The sequence below is a fragment of the Pteropus alecto genome, unplaced genomic scaffold, assembly GCF_000325575.1.
Source record: "Pteropus alecto unplaced genomic scaffold, ASM32557v1 scaffold3, whole genome shotgun sequence".
NCBI classification, from domain to species: domain Eukaryota; kingdom Metazoa; phylum Chordata; class Mammalia; order Chiroptera; family Pteropodidae; genus Pteropus; species Pteropus alecto.
Genome location: NW_006442484.1, coordinates 11,673,611 through 11,697,865, shown reverse-complemented (window position 1 = coordinate 11,697,865; position 24,255 = coordinate 11,673,611). Strand labels below are relative to the sequence as shown.

Here is a 24,255-nt window from a genome sequence, read left to right as displayed (position 1 = left end):
CTGCTTATATTGTTCTCCCCACTGCCATGTATCATTTTTAATATATGTTCCACCACCATCTTCAAGGCCCTGTTAAAGTCCCATCTCTGCCACAAAGCATCCTCCTTCTACTCTGCTGAATTTCCATCCTATCTGTCTTGCAATTTATTACTTAACCACCATTAAATTGATACCATTTTATTCTCTAGTGGCTTCATTTTGTAAAGCTCGTATACTCATAAAAATCAAGAAACTCTTGAAAACTGCAAACACATAATTTATGCTTTATAATGTTCCAAAATATCTGAGAAAACACAGGGCTCACAGTAGATGCATAATATATACTGATTCTTTTTAATGTATTAACTCATTCTCAAAACTATTTAAGCCTTTAAAAAACAGCAAAATATTGTGCTGTCTACCAAGTGACCATAGTCAATATTTTAATCAATTATCCAAAAGTCCAATGTTTTATTAAATCTGTTTTTTATTATCAAACTTTTTTTAAAAGCAAAGTTAAAGCCTGTCAACAACCCCTCTACACACACACACACACACACACACACACACAAATACAACAAATATGTATATTGTTTTACACATAAAAAGCTGCTGTAGGTGAGATAGAGGTGAGGAAATTTAAGACATAGCTCACTGGGCGATAACTAGGAACAGTTTAGAAAGTATTGTTCTATCCAATAAAACTCAAATATCTAAAGTATCCAGAGGGAAACCATTAAGCTGGGTTCTGATTACCTTTGTTCCTGTTAAATCTAAACAACAGATCAAAAACTAAGTGTTCACCATAGCAGTAACTGTTTAAGACAATAATCAAGAGTGAATGACAATATTAGTAGGTACAAGTATGACAGAAACAGGATATTTGTATAGTCTCAGTATCTCCCTACAAGTTGTTTATTACTTACAAAGGGGAAAATTAATAACTTTAAATGAAGCAAACTGGCAGATACCACCTTAAAATTAACATCATTAATAATGTCACTAGTAACATTGACATCTTCTGATACAATATCCTGATCAAGACACAAAATCACTTCCATGGTATTCTTAACAAAAATGCACAACATAAATTTAACCATAAGGAAATATCAGACAAATCCAAATTGAGGGACAGTCCACAGAACTGAACAATATCCTTCAAAAGTGTTAAGGTTATTAAGGACAAAAAAGACTGAGGGATAGTTCCAGATTAAAGAAAACTGAGAAGACATGACAACTAAATCCAACAAGTGATCCTGGACCAGAAAATGAACATACTGAAAAAAATGGTGAAGTCTGAAAGGGATTACAGACTAGATATTATTATTGTAATAGATGTCAATTCCTGATTTTTATAAGTATACTGTAGTTATGTATATAGTTAACAGAGAATCTGGGTGAAGGCTATATAATAATTCTGTGAATTGTATTTAAATTTATTTCCAAAGGAAAAATTTTTTAAGAGGCTATTAGTGCCCACCCTCTGTTTGTGTGGATGTAAGTGTGTATGTGATAATATGCGCAAAATTTTCTTGTATACTCTAACAGAAAGAATGCAGCAATAGAAACTTACCTATTGTATTTCTTCCAGCAGATTTTTCAGACCCCGACAGGTTTACCAGCACAATACCCCCAATGCTATGAAAAAACAGTCATTACTGATGAGCAAAATAACAAATTCCTTAAAAGGGCTAATCATAAACATAAAAATTATTTACAAGTGATCAGGACTAATCTCAACTCTGGGTAAAACTGTCAAAGAATCAGTGATTTAATTAATAATACCTAACAGTATTATCAGTATAGCATGAGTACTATAGTTGTATTACCTCATTTAATCCACATGAAATGCACAATATTACCTTATAAGGAAGGTATTCAAATTATAATGACAATAACATTATTGTTATTACACATGAGAAAACTAATACACAAAGAGAAGTAACTTGACAAAATCACACAGCTGGGTCTGCAACACAGTCTGCTTCCAGCGTTCAATGCTATGCTATCCACTATCTTCAATGAGGAATGAATTAGTCAACTTATCATCTCTCTTCCAATCTTCCTTTTGAAGATATATATATTAAACCCATATAAACCTAGCAATGGTATTCACACTTGCTTATTGGTAAATTAACAGTAAAACTATCCTCAAATGTTTAAATAACTAAATTAATCTCATTATTTTAATAGATAAAAATAAGACTTAATTAAAGATGTAGAGAAATCAGAGGTCATCTTTTCATTCAATTGTCACTTATTGAGCTAAGCTCTGGGTTATAGCAAAGGATAAGAGAGATGTGATTCTTGTACTCATGGAGCTTATAGTGTCTATTTCTATGCATCTCTACCTTTATTAAGATAGTACATTAGCCAATCATGCAAAAGAATAAGTTCCTAGTGACCATATAGTCTAAATAGTAAATTAGTTGGGTCAGACTACCCATAGAAACTATCAGGGTTAATTTATCCTAATATCCTATAATAATAAGAGCTTTCTCTTATGATTGCCACATAACCAGTCTCTAAACAATCTTCTTAGAGAGTAGTATCCAGGGACAAAGAGTAAAGTTCTTATTTGAACCCAACTCTGATAGCTAATACTAATCTCTTCATTAAATCACTTGGCTACCTTCTCTGATTTCTGATTTTCTCTCACAAAAAAAAAAACTTTATCAAACCAATATATCATTTTTGAGTACTATTGGTGAGCAAAGCCTTATTCTAGGCCTTTGGTGATATAATGAAGTATAAAACAAGGCTTTGGCCTTTAAGTGTATACAATCTTGTAGGGAAGACAAGACATACACAAAACTAAATAAAAATTTAAATATAGTTATTGATAATACTGATCTTACACAGTAATACAAAACTGCCAAATTATACAGAAAATAACTGAAAAATTGAGGCTAAGACAAGCAGAGAAGACTCCATGTTAGATTTCTATGGTGTGAGAAGTAAACCAAATGAAGTTATAACAGCTATATTCCATGTCTCCAGATTTCCTGTACCAAAACCAGAACAAAAATGGGGACTTGTTTTAGGAAAAGGAAATAGAAACTTGGGAGGTTATGAGGATTCGGTTACCATATTAACTTAAATGTCAATGTCAGTAAGTTTTCAGTCATGTGAAAGGGAACCAAAGCTACCTTGGAGTCCTTCTCTCCAGTTACCCTCCCCAGGAAGGTTTAGGAAACTAGTGAAGGATGCAACACAGGGCTACGTAGCATAATAACCATTTAAAACCTTCTACCTTCATCTTTCTTTGCCTAGACAGTACATGCCTAGACAGTATACTTTAATGTAAATTATCCTCTGTCACTACCAGAAAAATTTTAAACATCGTTACTTTTAAGCAGAGTAAAGCAGCTATTACACTCTATTCTTACCTTAAAATTACAGCTAATAGTTTAGAAAGAGTAAATCTATCTCCACTGTTACTTGGAAATACTGCAGCAAGGATTAAGGTAAAAAGTCCTACGGAGAGAAAAGGATGAAAAAAAGATACATTAAACTAATTTCTGTCATTTTTAAATAACTTAGAATAAGACTGTAGTTACTTAGGCTGAAATGTTCAAAGATCATATAAAAAAATAGCCTCTAAATGAAATCATGTTTATAGTTCAACTCCACAGATGGAGTACAGTCCTTTTAAACTAATAAGAGATCTAAACTGAGCATTCAGAGAAACATTATGACCTCATCATAATCAAGCATGAGTGCTAAAGTTATTTTTATAGCTTCAAAAATACTTTTTTTATCTTCCAGATTTGGAAAGTGATTCAACTTTAAAAATAAAACACCTTTCATAGGGCAAATTATAGTTCTGGAATAGAGAATTATATTTAGTCAAAGGATCTAGAAAAAGATCTTTAGAAAGAATATGTGAAAGAGAGGAGAACTATAACACAAAGATTCAGCCTATAAAACTTTAATATAGTGGTATAAAAAATACTGCAAAGTACTGGGAAAAAATATAAATACCACAAAGCTATGACATAAAATAATAAAGTAGTAGTTTCAATACACTAATGAAATGAGAATGAATGAAAAAATTTATACGATAAAAATGTGTGTATATGTACAAATATATATATCAGAAATAGGTCTCAATTTATAATGCACATTTTGAAGATACATTTCTTACCAGAAGTTGAGGACAAAATATTAACTATAGCAACTTGTGTGTCTGAAAGTGCTTCTTGATATGACAAATTTGCCAAAAACCACTAAAGAAATAGAAAAGAGAAATCTAATGAATGATATGTTTATTTCTGTCATTACAATTTATAGTTCCCTCCTTTTTTTCTACCCCTGAATACTGTTATTATGAAAGGTTTTCAAATCAGCTTTATAAAGAAAAATCACAGGCACCAAAAGAGGGCAATTATAATCAGAGCTAAGATCTTTGCTATCCAATTTCCCTGAAGAAATTAATAGTTGGTTAAAAATTAGCATTCAAGTCTATTTTAAAATAAGGATACAATTTAATATCAACTTTAAAATTTGCTTTATTCAAGTACTGCCAGCACTCTATTAAGTTTATCTAAATCAAATTTAATTTGGGAGAAATTCTCAAACATTAAAATATGTACAGATGAATGAATATAGCATGATGAGAAATCTATTGAAAAATATGATGGAGAGAACTAGCTAGCTAGCTAGCTAGATAAAAGGCTATATTCACTTTGTAAATTTTAAAATGCCCAAGAAAATTGTGAATTTACTGGCTAATTCTGATTGTTTCTCTGATTCTCAGTTTGGAAACAATACAGAATTCTCATAACTTTGGATATAATAAAGTAAGTTTTCAAGCCATGAGAATTTTTTTCTCTTCACTTTTCCTCATCTAGGCTAGGATATTCTTATATTCCCAACCCTGTGCCCACTCCGATTTAGAAAACAAAAAATAAGACCTCTTTTGATGAAGCCTGGTGTGTGTGTGTGTGTGTGTGTATGTGTGTACCCAAAATTCATTTTTCACTGATATCAGATCTTCTAATGCATATTACCACAACTCACCCATTTTTATGTTGATGGGATACTCTTTACTATTTCATACAATGCTACTATGAATGTGCTAGAGTATGCCTCCTGGAGCATATGTGCATGAGTGTCACTAACATATATACTAAGAAACAGATTGCTGAGTCAATACAAGTAAATTAACTACTCCTGTTTTTGGTGTCTGTTACTTAAACACATTGACTGGATAGTCACATTCCACTGAAAAATGACTTAACTCTATTAAGAAAGGGACATCTCTTAATCTCAGTACCTGTAGTTAAGGGAGTAGTATAATTATTAGTATTACATTTCAAAGCAGCAGCATAGACACATGATCTTAGAATGCTGCTAGAAGGTAGCAAGTAGCTGAGAATCTAGTAGTTTCCATTCAACTTACACTGTACTCAAGGCTAAAGGCCAGAGTGAAACTATGGCCAATTTGCCTAGAGATGAATTGTGTGCTCACCTGAAATAGCTTTCTACCTTTAAATCGAAGTTCCTGATAGAATCATCCCATTCCACAACCAGCTTCCCCGCTACCACACATTACCCGTTTAATCTGGTTCTTATCTTTTCCCTTTTAACTTTTACCACATAGATCCTTTACCACATAGATTCCCTTTTAACTTTTACCACATAGATCCTTTTATTAAGCTTCACCTCAAGTCTCCTTTGAAAATTAGGTAACGTATAATTAATAAATTTTAGTCCTTAGTTATTTAAAACAAGCAAACAGAAATCACAACTAATAGCATAATCCAAACATATGAGCCTGCAATTTTATTACAAATGGAATTATCACATTACAACTCCCAAAGATTTTTTGATTTGTACTGCTGAATATATTGATCACGGTATCACTAAAATAGAGGTTATTCAGGTAGAAGATGGAGAAAAATTGGCTATGCAGTGAGTATGAGAGGCAAAATTGTGAAATAAAAAAATTTTATAATCAAGCTAATAATATTGACATTAGCATTGCATTATCTAGTGTTGAAAAATGTTCAGTATAAATTTCAATCCTAAAGGCTCATAATAAACAACCATGGATTAGGCTACTTTCAATGATATATATATAAAAAAGCACTGAAATTCATTTTTTATATTCTAGACTTCAGAATTTTCGCTAACTCAGACAAAACCAGCTTAATCTCAAATATTTTATTTGCTATATGATTGTTCTTTGTGATATCTTAAGTACATTTCTCAGTTTCTATATAGAGAAGCTATCAACAATATTACAAAAAATTCCATAAAAATGTTTACAAGTACTTGCTAAAATACTGACTACATTTACATGAATTTAATATAAAACTGCAAAAACACTTACTTGAAGAAACAAATGTATACAGACAGTATATATCCAGATAAGAATTTAGCCCTGTATACATCATAGTATAAAATAACTCTATTCATTATTATGACCATAAGGCAATGCCAAATCCTGAATATATATGAGTAGTTGTGCTATAGCATTTATTAAATTCTTTAAGGCATGACAAGCATTTATTAAGTTTGACACTCTAATTCTCTAATGATGCCATATAGCAGAGTTTAAAGTTATGATTAAGCAACTGAATAGTCTTACACTTCAGTAATATATTGTTAGTATGTATCCTGTCTTAAAATTCAAATTCCAAATATATAATAAAAAGACCTACCACAAAGCAAAAAAAAAAGCTAATTTTTGCTACTTGAGTTGCAGTAAGTTTCCCCACAGTTTTGAGTAAGAATTCTTGTTCTTTCACAGTAGGATATGACATGCGAGACAACTTAGCTTCCAATGCATGGCTTGATGGAAGCTGTCGAATTTCCATGATATTACTGAATCTTACACGAGACTTTTTGGGAGCTTCAAAAAAAAAAAGTATAGTACAAATCATTAAACGTTTCCTCTTGCATACAAGAAAAGTCATGAGTTTTAATTTACTGATACGTGCATATTATTTAATCCATCTATGATCAGACTCAAACAATCACAGAAAACCAGTTATATTATTACCTGGGGCAGCTTTGCTCATTTAAAATAGTTACAGGAAATTTTAATGAAAATTTGATGAAAACAGTTTAAAGGCTTTGAAATAAGACCAATATTCAAACAAGATTTCTGCAACCGTATCCATACACAACTTCTCAGTTCAGGATTATAGTATATTATTATAGCATTTACAGTAAAACTTTATTTGGATTTTTCCTCATAGGTAATTAATTTATGAAAATTGCTTTCTTGGTCAAGCATGTAAAATCTTCCTCTATAGGTCCATTCCTTGGAAAGGAATATTATGGATAAATATTGTGCCTTATGTTGAAGGTAGCATTCTTTACTCAATTCACAGAACCAGCAAAACTATATTTTGCTATCAAGGTTTTTGACATCATGATTGAAGAAGATATTGTTCATTCTAAAATATATATATATTGAAACCACAGAGATTTCTGGTATTAGGAAATTATTTCCAGTTTAATTAATTAAAACTTCCAGTCAAACTTCTGGAAGACTATACAACATCAATACCGCATGGAGCAGAACTGCCAGCTGACCCCAATATCACTCAAAGTTTTGAGAAGGCTTGAATGAAGCTAAAATTTCCACTTATTTCTAATATATGAAATTCTAAGTTTTGCTTACTTTTTTCGGTATCAATGTTTGTGTTCTCAGGTTTTTCAATTGGAAGATCATGAAATTTCACAGGAACATACAGAGGTTCACTCTGAAATATAACAGAACAAATATAAATAGCAAGTATAATAGCTGATATATTGGCTAAAATTTATGTGAATAGTATGCAGACACAGATACTACCCAAAACACGGCTATTCACCACGTTTCTACAGCATAATTTTTCCAAAATGCATTTTCAAGACTTAAAAAGAAAACTCAAATGATACACACAGGTACAATGACAGAAAAGAATCAGTTTAAAGTTTAGAAATATAACAGTATAGCACTGATACATTATGATACTTTCAGTTAATAAATTATCTCCCATTCTTTTTCATTCATTCATTCATTTATACTCATATTGAGCTCCTACTATGTTAGGTGCTGTTCTAGGTCCTCCAGACATGAGTGAATAAAGACAAAATCTGTCCTCAATGATCATGTAGTCCAAAGGGGAAAGCAGACAATGAACAGATAATCATGAATATAATATGTATACATATTTGCCAAATTGTTTCCTCTTATTACTTAAGATTCAGCTAAAACTAAAAATTCCTGAGAACTCCTATAGGATTAATAAAAAAGAAAAAAATAGTTACCACTTATCAGTTTTTACTATATACCAGATACCAAGTCCAGAGTAGCTAAACATAAATTTCTCATTAGTCCTTGCAACAACCTTATAAAATGGTATTTTAAGGGAACTTTTCTAGATGCTGAGATATAAAATAAACCAGTGGTAGACAAAAGAATTAAAGTCAGGTTTGACTAACCATGCTCTAAAAGTGTGTATTTTAAAGTGGTTCTAAATTCTTCAATTGTTCAAATAATCTATATTTAAGGGCGTAATTTTCCAACTAGGCTATTTCTTAAATTAACATAAAATTTTTTTATATCTTTGATTCTCTTTTTAACTTCTGGTATAGAACTCTGCCAATGAAAAATATTCAGTAAATGAAGAAACAATAGGATCTGGAAATAGACATAGGTTTTTTGTTACATTGAACTTTTCATTATAGCGTTTGGCCTAGAAAAATTTGACATATCCATCTTACAGATGATAATAAAAATCAGCAGAAGAATAGTTACAAAAGTAGGCTTTTACCTCAGCTCTGCCTTCTACATTGACAGAGACACCTGATAATAATCTTATTGATACTTAAGATCCCAGGGAAAAGAAATGACATTTTCTCTAAGCTTCATAAACACTTCACAGCACTTAGTAACTTGGATGCAAATGGAGCTCTACAAGCCAGACAAACAAACAAAAAACTGTACTGTCAATAAGGCCACCAAGCTATTGCTTTATAAATTGGTATTAAATTTTAGAATAACTTAAAATTTTTTCTCAGACAGAATGCCACACTAGGAACAATACATTAAAAAGAGATGTCTTAGTGATGGTGTAAAAAATTAGATTTTTACATACTATCTCTCTGACTAGATTATCAATACCTAAAATAAATGAATATATTAATTACTTTATTTGCTTGTTTATTATTGGTCTTCTCCTTCCTAAACATACACTCTCACACACTAGAACATGAGCTGTATTTCCAGAGTCTAAAACAAGTGCTTAACACATATTAAGCACTCTTAAAAATTTATGGAATGAACAATCTGTTTACATATTGTGTCAAGCAAATATATTTGTTTCTAAGTGATAATTAATAATAAACATGAAATGACAAATTTGGTAAGAAACAAAGGACAAAGGACTGTCCTTAAAAATTTTTACTCCTTAACTATTTTCCTCTTCCACCCTTTCCCTCTGTGGTGGCTTATTTTTAGGCCCCAAGAATCCCTAAGAAAAGAGAGCACCAAACTGAAAGTCTCATGGAGAGCACCCCAACATTGAGATGTATATATGTGTATATATTCTCTAATACATGTATATTCTAATATGGCTAGAATATATATATTCTAATAGAGCTATGGAGTTATCAAAGCTATTTCAATCTTTCCCGCCATGGCTCAACTCCACCTGCTACATTCCTGACAAGAAAAGCAGCACTTACCAAAGAACTATTCATAGTTGTATCTGTTGTGCAAGCAGCAAAGTAACCTTCAGCATCTGCAAACTACGGATAACAGGACATAAATCAAACTCATGTTATAAAGTAGGACTACTATCACAGTGCAAAAAAATAGAATCAAAAATCCAGATTAGACCTATAAAAATATAACTATTATTAATAATAATAGCCAAGTATTCAACCATGCAAGGTAGGTACTATCATCTTCATTTTATTGATAAAGAAATTGAGGTTGAGAGATTTCATCTAAGTAACAGACAGGATTAAAATCTAACCCCCAAGATTAGGCCTTTTTCCCAATATCATAACATTTCAGATTAGTTGGGAAAATAAAGGATAGGTACATTAGTGAAAAAGACAAATAACATCTTAGTATTATTATGATAATAGGATTAATCTCAAGAACTCCCTAAATGGGTTTCAGGGACTGGACCACACTGTGAGAACCACTATGCCAGTGCTGTATAAATAGGCTTCTAATCATACGCACAGCTACCCTATCATTACTCCTGCATAAAGTCCGAAGAGGTTAAATAATTTGCCCAAGGTCACACAATCAGCAAGTGACAGAATGAATTTCAAACACCAGAGCCCATGCTCTTAAGAATACTTATAAATCAACAAAGAAAAGATCAGTGTAGAAAAATGAACAAGATATAGGCAATGGACAAAAGAATTCTATTGTGCAACAAATACATAAAAAGTAAGCAAAAACATGCATATTAAACAAGATACTACTGTTCGCCTATCAAATTAGCAAATGTTGGGCTTTTGATAAGGGTTCAATCTCATATACTTCTAACAGATATGAATGAGGTATAACTGTAAAACAAACTTATTTGAACTTAAGTAGATATAACTATAAGACTAAACTTATTTCTGCTACAAATAATTTTTTAATATATACACATAAATATGTAGCCATAGAGAGTATCAAATATTTACAGTGGTCTTAAAATGGTGAGATTATGGATAGATTACTCTTACTCTTGTTACTATAATTTGTCTTTAATAATGAACATTTATCACTACAATTAAAAAATACTTAACATTAAAAAATGTTCTAGTAATACTAAATTACATAGAAAGTTGTTCATGATATACTAGAAAATATGGAAAGCAAGTTATAAAACAGGACATAACAGTAGAATTTCATTTTTGTAAAAAAATGAAACAAAAATGCACACTTGCAAAAGAATGGCAGGTTATATGCCAAAATACTGTCAATGGTTATTCCCTTAATGGTAGAATTTATTATTTTATTTTTTTGTTCATCTGTATTTTCTAAATTTTCAACAACGTACATGTATTAATACATATGTAACATTTCTACATGTAATACAATAATGTATATGCATTCCAATAATGTATATGTATTAATTTTAAGAAGCAAAAAATATATACATATTTTTCATAAGTTGAATTTTTGTGCACATGTGAGTATATGCTTCCAGGCTTTACCTCAAAAACAATTACTGAAAAGCCCTGACAAAAATCCAATGAGTATATTGCTCAAGAATGTACTCATTAGATAAAACAAGAAATAATATTTTAATGCCCCAAAATAATACACATAAAAGGAGTAATAGAGAGAGAAAATAAAACAGTATTAATCAGGGGCTGAGGGGAAGGAGAAATGAGAGTTATTGTTTTATGGGTACAGTGTTTCTGCTTGGGATGATGAAAAAGTTCTGGAGATGGGATACTGGCGATGGCTGCACAGTAAAGTGAATGTACTTAATGTTACAGAACTATACATTTAAAAATGGTTAAAATGGTTAATTTGATGTATGTATATTTTACCACAATTTTAAAAAGAGAAAAAAAATTTAAAAGGAAGGCGACAAATCGGTGAGCTAAATAAAATTCGGTCTCAAAAAATTAGATGAGCCACAAACCCAAAGAACTGAGAAGCGAAGGAATAGTAGAAAAGAATTGACATGAGTTTTATATTCTTCATTCTCAGAAATTCAGTTTCTACTTTTATGGGTCAGCATGTTATGTTACATCATTAAAAGAATATAATTTGACTGATTAGCCAAACATCTGAAACATGCCCTGAAATATGCTTTCATTTTATTATATAAACCCTGATTTATTTTGCTTCTACAGTAAACTTTACAAGCAATTAGATGATACTCATCCAATCTGCAAACGACCAAAGACTCCAGATAGTCTGCTTATTCCTTAGTTTCATCATCTTCTCCACATTAATTGATTTTTGCTAGCTCGAAAAATTTTAACAACTCAGAGGATGTCATGAGGTAAGGGAAAAAAACTGATTATGTACCTTTGATTTCTAACAAGATATTCTGATACCAAATTGATTAGAAGAATAAATTTAAAATTTTAGACAAAAAGTTTTTTTATCATGCTACCTTTATTCGACTGAACTTAAAATTGAACTGTCCTTCAAAAAATCAATACATCTTTAAACTTTGAAAAAATATATGCTCCCCCCAACAAACACTTAAAATTTAAAACTTACAAAAGCAGTATGCTTTCCTCGAAATCCTCTTGTACACTGTTGTCTCCATGGCTTCCAAATAATAAAGCCCAAAAGGTACAGAACAAACATAGATGTTTTTGCAAAGGTGCTGAAGAATGGTTTATTGTACTGAGTGAAAACATACTGCAAAGGAAAAAGTTACATAAACTATGAGATGACTTTAAACTTTATTACTTATCTCTAATAAAATAAGGCATGACATGACTTTTAATTCTAGAAGTTCATTTGGAAGGGCAAGATCAAAAGAGATTACAGAAATATTTTAGATTCATTTCTGAATATCGTATCTGCCTTGCATAAAAAGGATGGTATACCCAAATGAAGCAGGAACAACTTGTAAAAAAAAGTTTTGTTCACATACACTGAAAACCTACTGTGAAAAAGTATTTATGCTAGGGGCTAAGGAAAACTAAGACAAGCTTCCCTGGGAGGAGATACAAATAAAGAATGCATAGCATAATGTGCTAAGAAACCATGATAGGGGTATAGACGGTACCACGAGAGTACCAAAGGGAAACAGATCATTTTAAAGGTCATGGAAGTTTCCTCAGAAGCTATTCTTGAGCTGTTTGAAGAGCTGACTGAATAGCTCAGAGTAAAAGGCAATGAATGAAACAGAATGATTTATGAAGAAAACTGAATGAAATTTAGTGATATTAGGAAGTTATACGAAAACATGTAACCTTCGTTTAAATTAGAAAGAATGAACTCATGATTTTTTTTTTCCTAAAAAAAATTTCCTAGTTACGTGCACTGAAAAGGCCTAGAAAAAATGACACTACTGGAGGAATGAGCACCTCTAGAATCCAGATGGTGATATGAACTATTTTGCACCAAAAGAAACCACGGGTTATTAAAGAAATGGCTACATCTAAGTATGGGGTAGAAAATGTACCAGATGACCCTGAGTATCTCATGCCAAAGCAAATAGGATACTAAAAATTAATGGGGTCATATTAAAAGGACACCAGAGCAAATTGGAAGGGGTTCCCTTCCAATTGTCAAAGATAGGACTGTTTGAGCATCAAAAGAAAAATCTACAGTTGTTTGAAATATCAACTATACAAAAATCCATGAATGTATAATGATATGCAAAAAACCCTCAATGGTTACTACTGCAAGTTTTTAGGCAACATTAGTTTAAAATTAATAATGGAAAAGAATCAAGATTTATTCAATCTTTCCTAAATAAACCTGTTTCAGGATAACCAAACAGAATTGTGGAAAAGTTGTTAAAGAATTCCAGCTAATAAATGCAGAAGAAATGACCATTAGAAAAATCACCACTTTACAACCTCTAATGAAATATTAAATAGGCAATAATCGTAAAGATATTCAACTATTACCTAATGGTTGATGAGGAATTATTTTATAGTACTCCAACTGGCATCAACAAAGTATAAATTGCAGCCTTTATGCCTCATGCTCTAATGTGAAAGGAAATACCCAGTACTACCAAGGTTATTTTTCTCTAAAAACTGAAACTATATCAAGACAATTTTATACCTAACTACAATTTTACAGGAAATAAAAGAGGAAGAGGATCAAGTTAAATGACACCTTAAGGAAGCAATCAGTCAAATCCAGAATGTGTGTGTTATACATTAAATGTTTGGGTCCCCCCAAAATCCATGTTAAAATCCTAACTCCCAATGTGGTAGTATTAGGAGATGAGGTCTATGAGAGATGAATAGGTCATGAGGGTAGAGCCATATAAAAGAGACCCCAGAGAGCTCTCCGACCTCTTCTGCCTTGTGAGGACACAGTAAGAAGAGCGCCATGTAAGAACTAGGAAGCAGCTCCACACCAGACACCGAAACTGCTGGCACCTTGATTTTAGACTTTCTAGCCACCACAACTGTGAGAAATAAATGCTTGTTGCTTGGCTCACCCAGTTTTTGATAGTCTTGTTATTGTACCCCAAATGGACTAAGTGTGAATTAGCCTACAGGAAAAACTACCAAGTTTCTCTAACAAATCAATGGCATGACAACAGAAAAAAGGAGAGAATACAGTTAAAGAATAAAAGTGACTTAACAGTTATAATAAATACAATCTGTGATCTTTGTTTAGATCTTAAACTAAAAAGATTTTCAGAGAAAGTTAAATATAGATTAGGTATCCAATGATTTTAAGAAATTATAATTAATTTTGATAGATATGTTAATGGCATAGTAATTTTGTTTTAAAAAAATTAAGTCTTTTTCAGTTTGAGATGAGTTTGAAAAAAAATTTAGGTGAAAAGATAAGTAGATAGAATTCACTTTGAAATATTCCAGGAAAAATATTTGGCTATGATAAAACTAATATAATATTATATGTCAACTATAACTGAAAAATAAAAATGTATTTAAAAAATGTTGCGGAGGGGTTGATAAGATTGACAAAATCTGATAACTGTTAAAGGTAAGTAATGGATACATAAAAATTCATTATACCATTCTACTTTGTTTATGTTAAAATTTTTCCATAACAAAAACTGATTTTCATTTTGAAATACACAATTTATCTCAAAAGTTTGATAAAAATATTTGACTGAAAAATTAGACCCATTACATAGACACTTGAATAATGAAATTATAAAATATCCTCTTACTAATAGATTTTACTTTTTCAAAAATAAGTATACTTCTTTTGTTGTATTTTTTTTTATTTTGCTTAGATATGGATCGCTAAGTTATAATTTAATCAGGAGCTCTTTTGTCCTACATTTTATTATCTGATTAATAAAAACCTAACTATTTAAAACTAAAATAAAAATTTTAAGATAGGCTTGTTCTCTGTCAACACTGAAGAGATTTCTTTGTAAACTACATAATGTTAACGTAAAAAAAAAAAGGTTATAAAAGAGTGAAAGGTCATAGAAGAGTTTAAAATAAATGGTCTGCTGTATTCCAGAGACTAATTCCAAAAAGCTAAAAATTTATTTATTCATTGTATATGTCAAATGATTAGTTAGCTATGTTATGAGATGACCAGCAGTATCAAACTGCTTTTTTTGACATTTAAGGTCATTTTATAAATGCTAGTTTTCTTTTGTATATTGGCCTTAAGATTGCAACACATAAATTGAAATGTAGTAATTTCTGAAAATAAATTTGCCTGTCTTTTTATTGGGATCATTAATCAAATAGAATTAAATAACCATATAAGAAGAAAAACTGACTTGTGAACTCAAAAAAAAGAGAAAACAAAATTTAACTAGGGGCAATCACTGTACTTAACAATAATGTTTGAATCGGCAAACAGATAAATGTGCATGCAGCCATGCATGTGCACAAGTGACCTGTACATGAAAATTCTGGTAACTTTTGCTCATTTGTCCAAAAGCATTCTTACATTCTACTAAATGGCGACAAATGGTTTTGAATCCTAGATAATTGTTCTAGAAAACAATAAACAGAAAACAATATTTATAGAGAAAGAATTGAAATTTAGAAAAATAAGAAAAACAGAAACATCTTCAAACATTATGAAAATATGCATATCTTTCTAAATAACTTTCTAAATACACTTTCTAAATAACCAGCCCTAAAAGATCCAAGAAAACTATAAAACAAGTCTCCTTTCATTTTCAACTTGAGTTGATACTAATTCAACATCAAAGAAAACAAACCATTCGATATTTAAAATACTGCTTTCAGTAAGCATGCGCAACAGTAATGACTAGAGATACTACAGATTACCAGGAATATTATAATGCAACATCATTCCAAGACAAGGATTACATACCGAAGTAAGTTCTGAGGATGCAACCCATATTACATCGACAAGTAGAAGAATAACAATCCCAAGAGCCATTCGCCTGCGCTGAGTGAAACCACTGCTCTGAGAATTCATTCGGTTCATGATAAATACACACACCATTTGCAGTCTGTTTTTTAGAAAATACGGAGAGAATTTTTGTTTTTAATAACCATATAAAAATGAGAAAATTAGTATAACAGAAATATCTGTTTCAAAGTCACACAGCAAATAAAAGGTGCAAAATTTACCTTACTTTCAAGGCCTTTCTGAGATCTTCAAGAGCAATGCCCGAAAACTTGGCAGATCTGAGTCTAAACGGAGGTGAAGAACTCAGCGCACCTAAACGGAGGTGAAGAACTTTTTAATCATCTTTAAAATAAACGCAAATGAAAGAAATACACCAAAGAGTGCTAAATATAATTGACATTATTCTCTAGACTTCAAATTATACTCAGAGAAGTACACGGTACAGAAAAAAAAAAAAGCAATATTTAACAAACTGCATATTTAAGAGCTAAATACTAGAAATAGCTTCTCCGAGTTTTATACAGAACTCCATTCGCCTCTCTCTCCAGAGGAATCCACCCCAGGGGACGTCTAGACACGCGCCTGTTTCTAAGTGTCTATTCTAACCTTGATCGTCTCCAGTGGAGTTCGATTGAGAGAAAGTGATTTGCTCTGAGTCTTGGGGGGCACGTTTCCAATCACTCACGTGGTAAAGGGAAAGGATACTACACTCTTTTCCACCCACCTCTGTCACTATATCTAGATATTTTAGATGGAAATAGAAATTCACGAAAGCAGTGAGGAAACAGCTGTTAAAGGGAATCCTCCCTTTTTGGAGAGAGGGGGAAAAAAAAGTTAAGCCAGTGACGCCTCCCGGGGGAGTGAATTAAAGCCCTTAAGGGGCGGTGCAGCAATAGCTCTCTTAATTGCCAGAGTCTGGATCCAGCTCGCACTCCCCTGTCAGTCTCCCCCTCACTCCGCCCTACAGACCGTTACCATATTGGTCAAGGCACTTCGGCTGCCACCAAGGGCTGGAGGTGAGACTGTTCACGGGCACTCAGTCCCAGTTTGGGCTCCGGGTGCTTTCGGGGCCCTCCTGCCTACCTGGCCTTCCTGCCCCGCGATGGCGTCGTGGCGGCACCATTAGCGGACTCGGCCCGGCCCTGCCGCCTCCCAGCGCCACGGCCGCGGCCTTGGACTCACAGAGCCGTCGCGGCGCCTGACATCGCGCTGCTCTGGAGGTCCAGCCTCTGAGGCCGCGGTGCCCCTCGGGGCTAGGCTGCCGACGCCACCCAGCCCCACTCGGGCCGAGAGGGCGGGAAGCTGGCAAGGAAAAGAAACCTCACAGGCAGCGATGGCCGCGGAGGCCCGGAGCTGGACCCTAGCCCCGGCCCCGGTCCTGGCTCCGCCCCCGGCCGGCCAGCCAGCCCCGCGGTCCCGCCCCCCCGGCCCCAAGACGGTGGCGTAAGAGTTACGTCACGGCGGCGCGACGCTGGGCTGCTCGGGGGTATGTTTCCAGGCGGCTTCGGCGGCGCAGAGCGTGGAGACACAGCGGTGATGCTGGGGAGGAGCGGACCATGTAAGAAGTGGAGCAGGGCACGGTAGAGAGAGGAAGGGGGAAGCGGACGTCCGTGGCTGGGCGGAGCGAAAGAAGAGGGAAGTGGCCGAGCCTCCGGATGACCCTGCACTAGAACAAGAGCCATCAATTCTATTTCTTACAAAGTTCGTCCACGAAACTTTTCGATATCCCTTTGTCGAGGAGAGGGCCTAAAAGCAAAGTGTCTTAGGAGAACTTTTGCTTTCTGGAAACTTTTGTATGTAAATCAGACCCCAGCTGTTGGAGTTACAAGCCGTGTCTCTAAGGCAAGCTACTTCACCTCCCAGGCCGTTTCCTTACCTGAGAAGTGGGTGTAATGAATAATACTTGCCTCATCTATTTTTTTGTGAGTGTGCCAGGATTACATGAGTGTACAAATGTGAAGGTCTTAGATAATTCGTAGCACATATAGTACAGCTCCTCAAGTGTTAGTAATTATAAAACTAGATTTTTCTTAACCATCTTTTGAATATCCCAAGAAAAAATGCTTGGCCAGCGTCCTGATTTGTATTTAGAAAACAAAAACGAGGCAAAAAGGTTTTGTAACTTAACTAGGGTTGTCTACCACCAGTGCGATTATAACATCTTTATCAGATGCGAAGAAATTAAATTTTCTTACATCTGTAGTCATGATATGGTGTATTCCTTACCTTTTAAATCTCCCGTTTACTGAAATTGAGTATGCATTCAAATGACAAAACAATACCAATGGACTTTGTGTTTATCCATTCAGTTTCCAATAAACTATCAGCTTGAAGCACTTAATAAATCATTCAGAAACCTGTCACAGAGTAGAAAAACCTTAACCATATACTCGAAATTACTTTCCAGGGAGGATTTTGTTGCAGACATTAATCAAATTATTCCACCACCTGCTTTATTCTTTCTTTCATTAACTTTCTTTAAGGCATCAGGCTCATAAGATGTTTAAACATTTTTGCTAGATTTATGATATATAGACTGAAAAAATAATAGCATTATGAATAACCTCCTGTATCTAACAGGAACACTGGGTTCTAATTCTTAATTTGACCACAATTTGTTATGTAATCTTGAAGATTATTATTCTCTACTGTACCACAATTCCCCATCTATAAATATGCTGATACTGTTATCGGTTTCTTAAATAATACAAATAATAATTTGTAAATGTATATAAATGTAAATTAACATTATTACCACCTATTTTCTGAACATCTACTAAATGACAATGCTGCAACATTCCTGTGATGCAACAGGTAATTCTTGGCAGACTGTCTTCAAGTAGTCCCTAATCTTAGGTTCATTTTCTATTAACGTTTTTTCCCAGCACTCTCTGAGAGAAATTCCACTGGACTACTCTATAACAATAAACCTTGGTGTAGTTTCTGCTGTGACACCATATTGACCCTCAGCATTCCTTTCTTTTGTCCCCATATATTTTGTTGTTTGTTTGCTTTTTGATTTTTCAATTTAGTTGACATTCGATATTATTTTATATTAGTTTCAGGTGTACAGCATAGTGGTAAGACATTTACATAATTTACAGAGTGATCTCCCAATTAGTCTAGTATCCACCTGGGACTATACATAGTTATTACAAGATTATTGACTATATTCATTATGCTGTACTTTACATTTCTGTGACTATTTTGTAACTACCAATTTGCACTTCTCAATCTCTTCACCTTTTTCACTCAGCCTCCCAACCCTTATGACATATGAAGAATGAATAAAAGGGTGAGTAAAGAGGAAAGAGAAATCCGAAGGTTATTATGGGAGTTCTAAGAGAGATGACAGTGTTGTGGATAAGGAGTCATGAAAATATAGAGAAATGGACAGATTTGAAAGATAGATTTTGAAAATAGAACTTGCCGATAAATTGGTATTGACATGAAGATTATTAAATATTGTCCCTACAGCAGAGGCAATCTGCATATTTTTCATTCCTAAGAGTACCTGAAACATACACATCTTTGTTGAATCAATAAAACTGGTTGAGCATGTAGAAATGTAGGGACCGAACAGAAATTACAAAACAGTATTTCGTACTGTATTATTACAGAATTATGTGTGTTATCTGTAACAGCCACTAAAGAATATCAAAGGTAAAAGTAGTCGTCAACTATTCCAGGTTGGGGGCAGGAGAAACATGAAATAGGATTAATAGGTGGCAAAGTGGATTAGAGTGCTACTTGATGCTGGGAAATGGGGTGAATTGAGAATCAACTAATGATAGGGTATAGCAACAAGAACCTGCCTCATAGGAGGTAGGGAAATATAAGTCCTGTTGAAAATATTCTTAATTTGCCTCCATAAATTTTATATACACACACACACACACACACACACACACACACACACACATATATATTAAGCATTGATCTATTGCATATATGGATAATATTAGGATAGATTTCAAAAGCAGAGTCTTGCAAAATCAAAAATACCTGGAGTGCTGCTTCACCTTCCAGAGTGCTCTTTATTGTGTTTTTAATGGATTTTAACTGCAGTTCAATTAAGATATAAATTAGGGACTTTTCAAAATCAGGAATTTGAAGACCAGGCAGCCAAACCTCTCAGAAAAATTCTAATTTTAGAATGACCTTAACTTCAGCTTCTTCCCCCGCCAGAAGTTTTTCTCATTAATGGCTCCTTGGAGCAGCTGTTATCACTGAAACACTATGATTTTTGAGGTCATTAAGTATGAGAAGGACATGTGAAATAGGAAATTTTGAAAAATGTGGTTAGAATCCACTAAACTAAGCAAATGTTGAGATAATATTTTTTCCATAGCCTATTTTTTTTTTTTTTAGAATGATTTTAGGTTCACAGAAAAATTGAGCAGAAAGTATAGAGTTCCCACATATCTCCTGGCCCCCTACCCATATCCTCCCCCTCTACCAACATGCTAAACCAGATTAAGATAGTATTTTAAATATGGTAATTTTACATACACACAATTTTTCCATGCCTCTCTTGTCTGATAAAAATAAACCAATTAAAAGATTGTTTTTCACAATGTGCATTTGTTTTTCAGTTTAGCATGATTGACCCTTCAGTTTCCCTCACAGGACAAGTCGATCACTCCACCAGGAGCTTTAAAACCAGCCTTCTGCATATTCCACACACACTTTTCCTATTTTCAGTGTAATGTGTCAGCTGCCTTCCACCTACCACCTTTCCCACCAGACTTAAACTGTCATCATCTTCTTCCTTAAATGAAAATAATAAATTTTCTGAAATTAATTGCATATCGTTCTGGATTTATTTGTCTGCATTTTATAATTGGTCAAATAAGACCTGAACTTTGAAATGTAGTTTCATCATAAAGATTATATATAGAGTTAACCCAGTCCTTCCTCCTTCACTCCTTGGGGAAATCCGTGAGATAATTCAATATGAACATAGTAGGAATACAGAGCAAATTAGCAAAAATCTAGTGCTTTGATTAATTAGCTTGCTTTTTATCACATACCTACTCTGTGCCAGATATACTACTTGCTGCACAATAATAGATAAATCAGAAATAGCCCCTATCCTTGAGGAGTTTAGTCTAATGTCCTCAATGGGCTGATTTTACTCTCTTAAAGGACATTTGGCAACTTCTGGAGACATTTTTTGGTCCTCACAAGGGGATATCTAGTGAGTACTGCTAGATACCTATAATGCACAGGACAGCCCCCTAATAAAAAATGTCAATAGTGCCCCAAATAGCCCCAGCCCAAAATGTCAGTAGTGCTGAGGTTATGACATCTCTGCTCAATGAATGGAAATATGTTACTCCCAGATTTACTGAACAGTAAACTATATCCTCCATGGAGGTTTCCACCTCTGGGAATCCTCACTTAGAATGAAGTGTTTGTGGCCAATTTAGATGTCTTGAAGCTACAAACAGTAATAGGTCCAGACAACATTAGAAGGATGAAGAAGGATGAGCAGCTGGTTTTGTTCACTGTAATGTTTTTAGATTCCAGTACGATATTCAACCTAGGGACCAATGTAGAATCACATGGGGAGTTTTAAAAACTTTTGATGACTAGACTGCACTCCTACTTTGGTATCCAATAGAGAGATGCAGGGCCCGACACAGACAGTTGATGGCTAACCATGGCCCTACAAGTGTGCTCTCTAGCATCCTCTCCCACTTTCTCTTCCTTTTCTCCTTCTCTCTCTCTCTTTTTCTTTCTTTGTTCCTTTCCTTCCATTTCTCCCTCCCTCCCTTTCTTATAGTCTTGTCATTTCATGAATGAGAATGTTGCCTTCTCAAGAAATGACCTACTAGGAAATTTCATATCTACTTCTTTTTGTCCTCCCCTGACCTAATAAAATCCTAACCATTTAACAGGTACTAAATAATTGGTGTTTAAGAGAAAGACAGATCCATATCTTAATATAAAAGCCCTGACTGTAGAGATAGGAAGAGAGAGAGGCATCAAATATGTCATAAGATGGCAACTAAACACAATTTAATGGGTCAGAAGGGAAAAATGCTACATCAACTATTATTGAAACAATTGGTGCAATTTGAATATAGACTGTACATTAGATGGCAATATTATCAAAAGTTAAATTTACTGTATTTGGTCATTATTCTGTGGTTATGTAAGACAATGTTCTTGTTCATAGGAGATACACCAGGAAAGAGTAAAGAGTTATGGTATCTGCAACTTACTCTTAAATGGTTCAACAATATGAATAGTAGTAATAATAATGTATGTGTATGTGCATTTATATGTATGCATAGCTGTAAACATTTATATGTATGTATAGCTATAAAGAGATAGTGATAAAGTAAACATGATAGAATGCTAACGATTAGAGAATCCAGAGGACAAGTTTATGAGAGATCATTGTGCTATTATTGGCAATTGTTCTATACACTTTTTCAAAGTAAAGAATTTAAAAATTATATATATAAAATATTGTACAAAAAATTAACTTTGGCTTGACGGTTGCTTGAATGCACACAGAAAACAAAAGTGAATGATAGTTTCCTGGAATGGAAATTACACCTCTGCCAGATGGCTATAAACATGATTTACTTATGTAGCTACATCAAAGTTCATGTGTGAGATGGAATTAAGCCAATTAAGGAAGTGTTGTGCTTTTCTTACTAGGCAACATATGCCAAAGCTACATTTGGATGAAAGCCTATGAAACTGGAATGGAGAGATTCTCTAACTTCCTGCTCCAGCTGAAGGGACAGTGTATAATTGCTTATTCCTACGCTGTCAAGAGAAAATTTACTTTTCCATTCTTCCTCAAACCTCTAACATGGTAGATCATAGAAGAACGTGGTTAAGGTAAATGTCAGAGGCCTTAGGGTGAAATGCCTAATTCTTTTTTCCATCCCTCACCTCAAGTCCTTAAAATGTTCTGACTTCTAGTCCAGTGCTAATTCTTTTAGATTGCTAGTTTAATTTTTTTCTGCATGGCACTCCTCAATATTCTGTATTTCTTCAAAGGTTTCTATACTTCCAACACCTGAGATTCTAAAAGTTCTAACGTGATCTAGAATGATCCTGACTATTATATGTTCTTATCATCTCGTAATAGTTAAGAAGTCAACTACTCATCATCCCCATCACCCCAAGTTTGGAGCATCACTGATTGTTTGATTCATTGGGTCATTTAACAAATATTTAATGAGTGCCAAACCTCCTTCTCTCCCAACCTTTCACCATCTCAGTAAATGGACCTACCATTCACCCCACCCCTGCACACACGCGCACACACACACACACACACACACTCTCTCTCTCTCTCTCTCTCATCACTCTTTATGCTCCTATTTTGCTTTATACCTTTTTCATAGCACTTACCACTAATCGAAAATACAGTATGTATTTATTTATTTGTTTCCTTTCAACCAGAATATCAGCTCTGTGAGTACAGAAACTTTTTCTGTCCCGTTCACTGCTGCATCCCTAGCAACTAGGTCAGTATCTAAAGGATAGAAGAAACTCAGTTAGTAAATACTAATACATCAGTAAATACTGATGGAATGGATGCATGACAAATTCTCCCTGACAAATTTTAATGAAGCCCCCTGCTCCAGAGTAGCTGGCCTGCAGTTAATGTTGTTGGAGCCATCGTCCTCAACTTTTCAGAACTCTTGTAGTTATTGTTCCCTGGGAGCTCTTAAAGTCCAGGAATAAAAGAGAATAGAGAAAGAGATTAACAGTTTGAAGGAGATCCATTTACTTTTCATGTTTTGCATTACACATTTGTGATAGAGTAGGCACCCAAATGCATGGGATCATCGGAGATGTTCGAAAAGGCAATCATGACAAAAAAATATATTCTTCACTGGACTTACATAGCCTGAGATTCTACTCTTAATGGATTGAATTATTAAGTCATCTACATGAAGGTATTAATTCTTCTTCAATTATTCAGGCCATTAATAAGTGTTTAATGAATAATGTTCTCTATCTTCAGTGCCTGGCACATGACTTTCACATATATGTATTCAATACATATTTGTTAAATAAATGGACTTCCCTCTTTGAGTTTACTACCTCATTATCTTGCCATTCACTTAAGTCTCTATTCTGTATGTTTTCTTTTCCACTTAAAACTCTGATAGTTCTTAATTAAATCGTATGCCTGGATTTTTTTTCCAGAAATAAATATGCTAGCTACTCGTTAACAGCAAAGACCTTGACAGCTGAGTTGAAGGGCACAGATGATTTTCTAAATCCAATCTCTTCAGCCTAACATTCAAATT

General features: G+C 33.8%; 1 protein-coding gene across 3 annotated transcripts in view; it reads right to left on the bottom strand.

Moving 5' to 3' along the window:
• SLC35F5 (solute carrier family 35 member F5) overlaps nt 1-17,375 on the bottom strand; it is a 34,425-nt gene extending 17,050 nt beyond the window's left edge. Inside the window, exons 1-10 of one of the 3 annotated variants that reach the window (XM_006921024.3) lie at nt 17,051-17,375; nt 16,189-16,279; nt 15,926-16,067; nt 12,173-12,316; nt 9,667-9,729; nt 7,616-7,697; nt 6,648-6,838; nt 4,127-4,208; nt 3,369-3,456; nt 1,553-1,617 (exon numbers count right to left, since the gene is read on the bottom strand). In XM_006921024.3, coding sequence (XP_006921086.1) covers nt 1,553-1,617; nt 3,369-3,456; nt 4,127-4,208; nt 6,648-6,838; nt 7,616-7,697; nt 9,667-9,729; nt 12,173-12,316; nt 15,926-16,067; nt 16,189-16,279; nt 17,051-17,090 — 988 coding nt within the window. In that variant the 5' untranslated portion in view covers nt 17,091-17,375. Of the gene's footprint in view, nt 1-1,552; nt 1,618-3,368; nt 3,457-4,126; nt 4,209-6,647; nt 6,839-7,615; nt 7,698-9,666; nt 9,730-12,172; nt 12,317-15,925; nt 16,068-16,188; nt 16,280-16,691; nt 16,831-17,050 lie in introns of those variants that run through there. The other 2 variants (XM_015596768.2, XM_025039440.1) reach the window with 2 other exon arrangements.
• Nucleotides 17,376-24,255: the final 6,880 nt, after the last annotated feature.